The sequence below is a fragment of the Ranitomeya variabilis genome, chromosome 2 (assembly GCF_051348905.1).
Source record: "Ranitomeya variabilis isolate aRanVar5 chromosome 2, aRanVar5.hap1, whole genome shotgun sequence".
Taxonomy (NCBI): domain Eukaryota; kingdom Metazoa; phylum Chordata; class Amphibia; order Anura; family Dendrobatidae; genus Ranitomeya; species Ranitomeya variabilis.
In genome coordinates, this window is record NC_135233.1 from 1041822163 (window position 1) to 1041834508 (window position 12346).

The 12346-nt window shown below is 43.9% G+C and overlaps 1 protein-coding gene across 2 annotated transcripts in view; it reads right to left on the reverse strand.

Moving 5' to 3' along the window:
* ROCK2 (Rho associated coiled-coil containing protein kinase 2) overlaps positions 1 to 12346 on the reverse strand; it is a 160585-nt gene that overhangs the window by 76110 nt on the left and 72129 nt on the right. For both annotated transcript variants that reach the window (XM_077291438.1, XM_077291437.1), the window contains exons 2-5: positions 10019 to 10100; positions 4208 to 4308; positions 3155 to 3292; positions 459 to 719 (exon numbers count right to left, since the gene is read on the reverse strand). In XM_077291438.1, coding sequence (XP_077147553.1) covers positions 459 to 719; positions 3155 to 3292; positions 4208 to 4308; positions 10019 to 10100 — 582 coding nt within the window. The remainder of the gene's footprint in view (positions 1 to 458; positions 720 to 3154; positions 3293 to 4207; positions 4309 to 10018; positions 10101 to 12346) is intronic.

Sequence of the window (12346 nt, forward strand, 5' to 3'; positions counted from 1 at the left end):
TTCAATGTGTGACGGTACCCTAAGTGTGTGTGTGTCTTAGTGTGTGTGTGTGTGTGTGTGTGTCTTAGTGTGTGTGTGTTAGTGTGTGTGTGTGTGTGTGTGTGTGTGTGTGTGTGTGTGTGTGTGTGTCTTAGTGTGTGTGTGTTAGTGTGTGTGTGGGGGGTTGTACTTCTTACACTACATGACATTGACCAAAATCTGTGATTATTGACTAGACTCGGCTGATGTCAGCTCTGAAGCCCACAGAATAGTAAATGCAGCTCGGTACAATAACAGGAGATATGAATTGTAAATCGATGCCCAGGAGGGCTGATCCCATATTATTTGTCCGCCATTATAATTCAGTCTTACACCAGGGTCTAACTTGCAGCAAGTGGGTGGGCCGCCCTATGCCCCCAACATTGTCCTGTCAGTGGGCACTCAGACAATTCTTGCAGGTGAAGAGTCTCTTTACTTACTTCATCCATCTTCATACAGGTGCCGAAGTCTGCCAGCTTCAGGTGGCCGTGTTTGTCCAGCAGCATATTGTCCGGCTTCACGTCTCGGTGGATCAGCCCCATGGAGTGGATGGCGTCCAGGGCTAGGACCACCTCAGCGGTATAGAACTTGGCCCACTTCTCCGGCACGTCGTAGTTGCTCATGAGGTTGACGAGGTCTCCCCCGGGCATGTACTCCATCACCATGTACAGGTACTTGTCATCTTGGAAGGCACAATTCAGCTGTAAGACATACGAGAAGTGTTAGCGCACACAGCAGACGAGAAGTGTTAGCGCACACAGCAGACGAGAAGTGTTAGCGCACACAGCAGACGAGAAGTGTTAGCGCACACAGCAGACGAGAAGTGTTAGCGCACACAGCAGACGAGAAGTGTTAGCGCACACAGCAGACGAGAAGTGTTAGCGCACACAGCAGACGAGAAGTATTAGCGCACACAGCAGACGATCCCTCACGGCTTTGATTCTACAATAAAACTCTGAAAAGTTGAAAAATTTAGGCACCAAATTTTTGCGACTATTGGAATGTTCGCACCAGTTTCTCCCAGCTCTGACAAACTGGGGCAGGAGGTGAGTGTGGCGACTGCCCCTCGCCAAAGTCATCACGAACGTCTGGGCTCGCTACGCCACAAATCTTACTCCAGCGGGGACTAGAGTAAGACTTGTGAGGCGCACGCTGTTCATCCAATGCCTCCTCAAGAACGTCTGATTCCAGCAGCCCCCTCGTCAACCTTGGGACTTGATGAATCGGGCCCTTCGAATGTGCGTCTCTTCAATACCTGCGCTTTACTCACTGTCCCTGGGTCCGGTGTTGAATCTCGGCTGCTGCTCCTGGGATCTGTTATTGTCTGCAGTACTGACATCACACCAACAGCGCTGCAGCCAATCAGTGTGCGGCTCATCGTGTCAAGTCAATGATTGGCTGCAGCACTGCTGACATGATGTCAGCGCTGCAGACAATAACAAACATCAGAGACTCCACGCTGGACCAGGAGAGAGTCAGTGAATCACACATTTTTTTTTTATCCAAACCTCATTTAATAGTGTCCTTATGACACCGTTTGGACCCATTCAAGGATGGATTTAGGAGAGTTGTGGGTTTTGGTACAAATTAACCCCTTCAGTTCCGCTCCTGTCGGCCCCTTATTAGGCCAAAGAGCTGGCGTAGCCAAAGTCCCTTTAACTGTGTTTACCAAGCACATCATGTGATCATGTGATGTGCAGGGAATCTGCAGCCAGCCCCGTTCAAGTGAATGGGGTCAACTGTAGTTTGCTGCACAGTGGGGTGCCCGGGAGAACCAGTGTGCAGAGAAGAAATGGGGTGCAGCACTACACCAGCGCAGAAAAGCAATGGGAACATCCCCACTGACCATAAACCATTCATTCTCCATGCTTATACTAGACCTAGTCATAGCTTTAAAGACTGGTACAACCCCTTTAATGGTGGTTTTCACAGTAACACCACAGTGATTTTCCACTAAAGAGAATAACAGGGACTTGTATTTTCCAGTCTGAAGCTCACCCAGCGATAAGCATTATTAAACAACTACTTAAAGGGAATGTGTCACAAAAAAGATCCTATTAATTAAAGGGAATCTATCATCAAGTTTTTGCTAAGACATCTGAGAGCAAGCATGATGTAGGGCCGGAGATCCTGATTCCAGTGATGCGTCACTTATTGGGCTGCTTGCTGCATTTTAGATATATTCTCTGTTTTCTCTGCTGCAGATCTGAGAATGCTGCGCTGTGTATAACCCCGCCCCTTACCACTGATTGGCAGTTTGCTAAGGATGTACACAGAAAGCAGCCAATCCGTGGTGAGGGTGGGGTTACACAGATTAGCTGGACTGTCTTACAGGTGGCATTTACAGTGATAATATCCTCCTGATAAAACACCGATTGTATTGAAATGACAGAACACAGGCTAGTAAGTAACATATCACATTGAATCAGGGTCTCTGCCCGTACATCAAGCTGCTCTTGGACTAAATAGCAAAAAAACTGCTGTCAAATTCTCTTTAAATAAGGTTTTTATGTTAAAAGCAATTAGAAAAAAATATGGTATTTCTTTATTTTTCAAATGATCTGTAGTTAAAATAACCACATACATTTTTGCAAGTTTCACACAGTTTCTGGTTTCAGGAAATGTACATGCACATTAGGAGAAACAGACTGACCCGGACTCTTTGTTATGTAGTGAAGCATCTAATAAGTGTGTGCAAAAGTCATTGTGTTGGGAACTGTGATAGGTGGATCCGGTGTTATCAGTTGTAATCATAGTCCTGTCTCTGCTGATAACGAGACTTCTGAAAAGTCTTTTGTAAAGAACGGGAAATCTCAAATAGCTTTAGTGGTCAGTGTTAAAATTACAAGATTTCAATCATCCCATCCTCTTCCCCCCAATAAAGATTATGATCTAAAAAAAAATATATTATTATTCTACAGTGTTGAAATCACGTTGACAGCGCTGCAGCCAATCCACAGACAAACACGGACTCCGCCAGCTGCAGAGAGCCAGCACTGAACCCGGGGAAGGCATGTAAAACTCAGTCTGGTTGCTTCTGTACCTCCGGCAGCTCATAGCCAAACATTTTCTAAAATGGGACAAGTCCTTTAGAGTGGAGAAAATGAGGGCGGGGGGGATAAATACAGACCATTACCTGAACTACCCACGGGCTGTTTGCAAAGGCCATGATGTCCCTCTCTTCCCAAAAAAAGGCAGAATCCGATCTTTTTATCATTTCAAATTTACTGAGCAGTTTCATTGCGTAAACTTTTTGTGTGCTTTTGTGCCGAACCTGTAAAAAAAAAAAAAAAGGTACAAAGGAGTAAATAAAAAAAATAAATCAAAAATCCTACGCACTAATACTAGCTGATGACTGTGGGCGACACAGCCCAAATCATCAGAGATGGGGCACCCTAAATTAATGGGGCAGCAGCGTGTAGAGCCGAGTGTTTCGGGACTATGTGCTCACACCCACTGCTGTCGAATGGTGGCGCCTGGGCTCACAATCAGGAGGTAAAACAGGAGATCTGGTCAGAAGTCTCGGGCTGCCAGACAGGGGGCTCACAAATCCCTTCCGGGGTCCACGGTGTGGAATTAGATTACCCAAACTGACGCTATTGTCATTTGTGTGGCATGACGCACAGATGATGGCACGGCAGCCGGGCAAATCAAGAACCAACCCGGGGATTATGGAAGTTAAAGAAGTTGTCCACTACTTGGACAACTTCTCGTATCCCTCGTTTGGCCCCCCAAAAATTAATAAAGCTCATACTCGCCTCCCATGTGGGCGCCATTCCCGCGGTGTTGGCACTCGGCCTCCTGGGGCTCCCGCGCTGTTGTGACACATGACCCCGGTGCCCAATCAGCTCTGGCGTCACTGTCCGCGCCTCCTGTCGAATTGAGTAGGAAGAGGACGTCCAAGTTCCGCTGCAGCCCGGAATCCTCTTCATTTCGACAGTGACGCCAGCGCTGATTGGGCGCCAGCATCACAACAATCACATGGGAGCCCCAAGAGCTGACTCCAATGGAACGGCGCCGCCATGAGAGTATAGGCTTTATTATTTTATGGGGGCCAAACTTTTGATCAAGAAGGGGTTCTCCTAGTAGTGGACAACCCCTTTATGAGATCTGTAGAGCTCCCATCCAGTTTACCGTGAGTTTTGGGGAATAAAGAACGAGCATTCGGGCTATTGAGCACATTTCTTACCAGCTGGACTTCACCGAAGGCCCCTCGCCCGATCACTTTCACTACATCATAATCTTCCGCCTTCATCTGTAGCTGGCGCACGTCGCCCACAACTTTTTCATCTTAAAGAAAAAAAAAAAATCTCTATTTAAAAATACCAGACAGGTTGGTTTTCCACAGCGTCGCTACCTGTATAAGAGACCTTGAATTACAATATTGGAGGATCCTGGTGCCGAATATTGCAGCTCCCCCGCCCTACATTACAAATTCAACCGTATCCACACCCTCGAGATGCAGATAACGTTGAATATAATGGTGGACCACAGTCCTGGGCTCCATCTTCTACCATTCAGCCTGGCCATCTCAGAGAGCAGCAGGCGCAATTATGACACTAGATGATGTAGAATGAAGCCTCAGTCTGTACAAAGGAGCATGTTTGGCATTCACTTGTGTAAGAATGAGGGGACATCACACTGTGTGGGGGACTGTGGGGGCCATCATACTGTGTGATGGGGGAAGGGCTGTGGGAACCGTCATTCTGTATTAGGGGCAGTGAAAGATCATACCATGTGTGGGGGGACGTGGGAACCATTATACTGTGTGGGGGGATGTGATGACCATTATACTGTGTGGGGGGATGTGATGACCATTATACTGTGTGTGGGGGATGTGATGACCATTATACTGTGTGGGGGGGGATGTGATGACCATTATACTGTGTGGGGGGGGATGGGATAACCATTATACTGTGTGCATGGGGGGATGTGATGACCATTATACTGTGTGTGGGGTGGATGTGATGACCATTATACTGTGTGTGGGGGGATGTGATGACCATTATACTGTGTGTGGGGGGATGTGATGACCATTATACTGTGTGGGGGGGGATGGGATAACCATTATACTGTGTGCATGGGGGGGATGTGATGACCATTATACTGTGTGTGGGGTGGATGTGATGACCATTATACTGTGTGTGGGGGGATGTGATGACCATTATACTGTGTGTTGGGGGATGTGATGACCATTATACTGTGTGGGGGGATATGATGACCATTATACTGTGTAGGGGGATGTGATGACCATTATACTGTGTGTGATGGGGATGTGGGCACCATTATACTGTGTGTGATGGGGATGTGGGCACCATTATACTGTGTGTGATGGGTATGTGGGCACCATTATACTGTGTGTGGGGGGGGATGTGGGCACCATTATACTGTGTGTGGGGGGGGGGGATGTGGGCACCATTATACTGTGTGTGGGGGGATGTGGGCACCATTATACTGTGTGTGATGGGGATGTGGGCACCATTATACTGTGTGTGATGGGGATGTGGGCACCATTAGACTGTGTGTGGGGGGGATGTGGGCACCATTAGACGGTGTGTGATGGGGATGTGAGCACCATTATACTGTGTGTAATAGGGATGTGGGCACGATTATACTGTGTGTGGGGACCATTACTGTGTGTTGGGGGATGTGTAAACCATTATTCTGTGGGGGGGATATAAAGGTCATCATATTGTGGGGAGGGATAGCTATGGGGACAATAACACTGTGGAGGGGGGCTGGGAGGTCATTATGCTGGGGGTGGAGCTGTAGGAGCAATGATACTTTGAGGATATCATGCTGTATATGTGGGAGGGTTGTGTGGACATCATACTCTGTAGCGGGCTGTTGGGACATCATTCTATGTGGCAGTCACTGGTGGTTCATACTTTTTTGGGGGGTTGAAAGGACAACATACTGTGTGGGTAGAGCTATTGACTAAATGGATTTTCCCACGAACAAAGGTAATTTTAAAGTTGATTTTATTCAATAGATCTATGAATAATAATAATTTCCACAATTGGTTGTGTTTAAAAAATATATATATATATATATATATATATATATATATATATATATATATATATATATATATATATATATATATATATATATATATATATATATATATATATATATATATATATATTCCCGTGTGGAGAATCTTATAAATGTGCCTATGGTGCAGTACAACCGTGGAGAGCGAGCTTTCAATTCCAGTGGTGAGGCGTGCCTATGGTATACTGAGCAATGACTGTAATCTCGCCCTACACCGCCTCTAACTGAAAGCCGGCGGCTTCTGGAAGGAAATGAGTTTATTTTCTCCTGGTAACCACACTTTCTGTAACCTGCCCCAGTGTAATAGGTTCCCTTTAAGAGTTTTGCATTTATTACTGATGATTCATAAGTGACACATTAGTGTGCACATCCCTGTATTCAGCCATCTTTCTTTTTCTTGTATGGCTGGATTGATTGGCATTCAGAGATCGCAGGCACAGCAGGAAGCATGGAGGGCATCCTCCGTTTAACCAGAGCTCCTCTTGCTGCTGCGCCTGCGATCTCTGGATGCTGGACACGAAGAGTATCATGAAAACCCACGGACAGCACTAGTACGAGAAAATCAGTCATGTGCACGAGGCCCTTAGTGTGACGCAGGACACCGGGTGCTAAACTGCAAAGCGCTCCGTGAAGACTCCCTTGAAAGCAAGTGCGCTACCAAGGTCCGATGCGCAGACACAATCCGTACTCCGATCACATAAACATGGAGTACGGATGTTTGTACTTTCATCACATTTTTGAACACGAAAGAACCTAAAAATTGCCCAATTATGGGCGTCACAAATGTTCATAAGTTTTCAATGCTGGACGCAATAATAATAAAATTAAAAAAAAAAAGAAAAAAAAAAGTTTAGCTACAGTAGTTGGTGAGAACTTTTTTTCACGTAATTTTTGACAGTTTTGTGGTATTTTTTTCTGCTTGCAACTAATACAATGGGCAAATACTGCCCTCAAAACAGGCTATAAAAATACTAATGCACAAATAAAAAATAATTATAAAAAAAAAAAAAACAGTCTGCCAAAAGCACCATAGTCGAGTTTTTACCTTAAATCAAAATAAATCCTATTTTAGGATGGGGTAACACAGAGAATTTGGCAGCTTTACAGGTCTCGTGGCCCAAGATCATTCCATGTCATTGCTACACAAGATTATATACAGTACAGACCAGAAGTTTGGACACACCTTCTCATTTAAAGATTTTTCTGTATTTTCATGACTATGAAAATTGTACATTCACACTGAAGGCATCAAAACTATGAATTAACACATGTGGAATTATATACTTAACAGAAAAATGTGAAACAACTGAAATTATGTCTTATATTTTAGGTTCTTCAAAGTAGCCACCTTTTGCTTTGATGACTGCTTTGCTCACTCTTGGCATTCTCTTGATGAGCTTCTAGAGGTAGTCACCGGAAATGGTCTTCCTACAATCTTGAAGGAGTTCCCAGAGATGCTTAGCACTTGTTGGCCCTTTTGCCTTCACCCTGCAGTCCAGCTCACCCCAAACTATCTCGATTGGGTTCAGGTCTGGTGACTGTGGAGGCCAGGTCATCTGGCGTAGCACCCATCACTCTCCTTCTTGGTCAGATAGCCCTTACACAGCTTGCAGGTGTGTTTGGTGTCATAGTCCTGTTGAAAAATAAATGTTGGTCTAACTAAAAGCAAACCGGATGGAATAGCATGCCGCTGCAAGATGCTGTGGTAGCCATGCTGGTTCAGTATGTCTTCAATTTTGAATAAATCCCCAACAGTGTCACCAGGAAAGCACCCCCACACCATCACACCTCCTCCTCCATGCTTCACGGTGGGAACCAGGCATGTAAAGTCCATCCGTTCACCTTTTCTGCGTCGCACAAAGACACGGTGGTTGGAACCAAAGATCTCAAATTTGGACTCATCAGACCAAAGCACAGATTTCCGCTGGTCTAATGTTCATTCCTTGTGTTCTTTAGCCCAAACAAGTCTTTTCTGCTTGTTGCCTGTCCTTAGCAGTGGTTTCCTAGCAGCTATTATACCATGAAGGCCTGCTGCACAAAGTCTCCTCTTAACAGTTGTTGTAGAGATGTGTCTGCTGCTAGAACTCTGTGTGGCATTGACCTGGTCTCTAATCTGAGCTGCTGTTAACCTGCGATTTCTGAGGCTGGTGACTCGGATAAACTTATCCTCAGAAGCAGAGGTGACTCTTGGTCTTCCTTTCCTGGGGCGGTCCTCATGTGAGCCAGTTTCTTTGTAGCTCTTGATGCTTTTTGCAGCTGCACTTGGGGACACTTTGAAAGTTTTCCCAATTTTTCGGACTGACTGACCTTCATTTCTTAAAGTAATGATGGCCACTAGTTTTTCTTTACTTAGATGCTTTTTTCTTGCCATAATACAAATTCTAACAGTCTATTCAGTAGGACTATCAGCTGTGTATCCACCAGACTTCTGCTCAACACAACTGATGGTCCCAACCCCATTTAAAAGGCAAGAAATCCCACTGAACCTGACAGGGCACACCTGTGAAGTGAAAACCATTCCTGGTGACTACCTCTTGAAGCTCATCAAGAGAATGCCAAGTGTGCAAAGCAGTCATCAAAGCAAAAGGTGGCTACTTTGAAGAACCTAGAATATACGACATAATTTCAGCTGTTTCAAACTTTTTTGTTAAGTATATAATTCCACATGTGTCAATTCATAGTTTTGATGCCTTCAGTGTGAATGTACAATTTTCATAGTCCTGAAAATACAGAAAAATCTTTAAATGAGAAGGTGTGTCCAAACTTTTGGTTATATATATATATATATATATATATATATATATATATATATATATAATGCAGGTGGATAAGGTACGGAAAAAGCAAGTCACAAAAAAAAAAATGGATCCAGATGTGTTTTTCTTGTGACTTGATGGTCGTGGTCACAGTACCCCACTCTCTCATATATAGTCGTATTAGCGTCCAGCGGCACTTGACCAGGCGACCCGTGTCACCACCAGTCACCGTGCAGCCTCAGACATAAAACACAATATTAAGCATTTTTTTTTTACAAGGCTCCAAAATCCTCAAAGAAACTAAGTGTTCTTACCATACTAAAGTAACACATTGTGTATTATGTGCGGGAACCTGCGAATACTTTATCACCGAGTGGCCATGGACGCCTAGGAGACATTGTCGAATGCCACAATACATCTTGACTAAAGTGTTATTCCCATCTTCATAGATGGATATTTTTGGATGGGACTTGAAAAAAACGAGAACTTTTTCAATTTACTTCCTATTAATATCTCAGGAGTTGCTGCACATGTTAACACTTTCCCTATCATTTTGTTTATAGTGAGTTGCCTAGGAGACCGACCACCGATCCTATCTAGCGCTTAAACACTGCACTAAGTGACCCGGAAACAGGAGGTGTAAGTGCGCTCCATCGACCCTGGTCAGCTTCAACACAGCTCATCAGAAAGGAGCTTGTAAGCGCTCCACATGTTCTACTGTCCATCAACGGTGGTCGGTCTTCAAGGGGATGAGCTGTAAACAAAAGTGTTAATATCTCGAAAACAGGTAAATATATTCAGAAGCAGCAAATTGCAAAATTGCTTGTATTTACAATCACTATCCACAATATCCCGGTTATGAAGATGACAATAACCCTTTAAAGTTTGGAGAGCTTGATGAAAACATCAAAGAAGTTATACTGTATTTGACGGGAGAGCTGTTGCCGTGTGCCTATTTTTCACATCAAAAAGATCGACACAGCGGCAAAACCCAAGTCACCGATTTCTGCCAGACACGGCTCGTGTCCAGCGGGATGTCGTTGTGTCCATATATTACGGTAAATGCAGATGTAGGCAGAGCCTTAGGAAATCATCCCACCATTTCATTACTGACATACAAAAAAAATAAATAAATAGAAAAAAAAACAACTTTAGAAATAGGAGCAAAATGATGCCAGGACTCTTACATCTATTTAGGAAGTTGTCAATGTTCTTGTTCTTTCGTAGTGCAGGGAAATCGAGGTCAAGGACCAAGGAATTGAGTCCATCCTAGAATGAAAGAAACAAAAAAAATGTCAGAAACAGAAGTTAATAGAAGGTGACCTGTTAAAGCAAATCATGGCTTAATTATTGGGCAGTGGTGGCCAGACTTCAGCTGTTAATGGGAGTTCATCTGGTCACACACAAGGATACATAGTGGAGGGGATAAACCTGCCGCTAGACCGGCCAACAAGTCACATTCACTCACATCTGCTGACCAGGGATGGACGCAAAGCCTTATTACATAGGTTAGACTCCGATTATTAAAGAAGGGCCATTAGTGGACAGTTTATGTTCTTGTTTTATTCTCGCTGCTCCCCTGAGAATTCAGTTTTTGTTGTTGTTTTTTTAAGTTCCGCCATCCAGTTCCAGAGATATTGGCCTTTTTATTTAGTGTAATCTTTTATGGTCTTTTCCAAGAAGGCGTGGCTCATCATATTCCTCGGGGGCGTGTACTGCCTTCTTACCTAGTGAGACACACCCTCTTGGTAAAGATCATAAACGTTAGTACAAAATAAAACGTCCCATATCTCAGGAACCGTATGAAGGATATTAAAAAAAACAAAAAACTGAATACTTCAGGGAGCAGTGGGAATACAGTAAGAGCAACACTTTTGACCTGTATGGATAGCTTACAGTGCGTAATAAAATATTTAGTTATAGGTTATACAGTGGTTATGTGGTCAACAGCGGGCTGTGCATTTCCAGCTTCAAGGGACTTTAAGTGGTCTTGGATTCCCCGAAACGTTTCGATAAACCCAAATAAAGAGGAGACAAATCTTGAAGATTTTCAATTTCATCCTATTTTTAAACTGTATTTGCTTTAAGACAATGGAGGCCTAAATACAGTTTAATAACTTATCCAGAATTGTCACATATGGTGAATATACCAAGAATAATAGTCCATCAGGTTGGGTCTACTAACACCTAGCGGCTGGATCCACAGACCATCAATCTGACCATGTGAGGCTCAATGAGGGGTCTTTTTCCACAACTCAAACCCTCATGTGAAGAATTTAAAGCGGACCTTTCCGCAGTTGGAGCATGTTAAACTGGTCATATCATGGATTAGTGGCTACATAGCTGAATAAAACATAGGTTTTATTTTTTAATTTCTCTCACTTGTGGAGATATTTGCTTAGGTTATAATCTATGTTAAAACAAGGGGTGTTACCAAGAAATTTTATCTGGAGGCGTGCACTTCTTGCCTTGTGTGACGTTGACCAATCATACAACGGTGGCAACACACAGTGGAAAAAAAAAAAAGAACACGCCCCCACAATAGCTTACAGCAGATTTCTCAGTGTGAGGCAGGTAATGACAGATAGTCCGTTCTCCTCAGAGCTGTGTGTGATCACAAGTGTCAGGAGTAAAGCAGATATAAGTGTGATTACAATCCCACTTTAGTTTTCATATCACAGCAGTCCATTCCGGTGTGTGGCATTGTTTGCACAGCAGAGCTTTGTTTCATTACAAACACTTTTGCAGCTGCAGCTCTCCTCTCACGGTGCTGTCAGCTCTAATGTATCTCTCCCGCCCCCCCCACGCTGACTGCCATGAGATGAAGGCTGAAAGTTGTTAATAATCTGCTCTACTCCTCTCAGACTGTCTCGCACAAGAAAAAGCCTACCCTAAGCTTATGCCAACTAGGAATACTTCTCGAGAAAATGCCCCTAGGAAAAAATATTTTTAAGGACCACACCTACTTGTCTAAATATACTAAATATACAGAAGAGAAAGCCATAACTCAGGAATAAAGAGGCACAGGAACAAAAGAAAAACACCGCCGGATTCAGGAGAACAGAGGCATTTCACTAGGTTAAAAAAATTATTTTTTTACGGCAAATAACAGGTCCTTATTAAAACACTTTAAACACAGGCAAAAGAAGAATACTACTATGTGTATGTAAAGATAATATGTCAACAAGCAAACTAATCACAGGTTTACCAGCAAATATAATCGCTGTGGACACTGGTGATGGCATCTGTCACAGCCTCCATGTAACATATATATCAGGAGCAGTAAATGGAGAGAGGAACCGAAATGTCAACAGTCCACGATCAACGGGGCAAAGAGTCAATGGACGGTCATAGATCACAGATCAACATAGGTGCTAAACACACCAGTGTGACCAGAGTCAGCTTATTTCTCACTTTAATTGATGCATCACAAAAAAGAAATGGATGGCTCTGTGCGGTTTTATACAGCACCGTGCTGGTGCGGAGATATCGGGGAAGCAGGAAGCCGGCAGTCT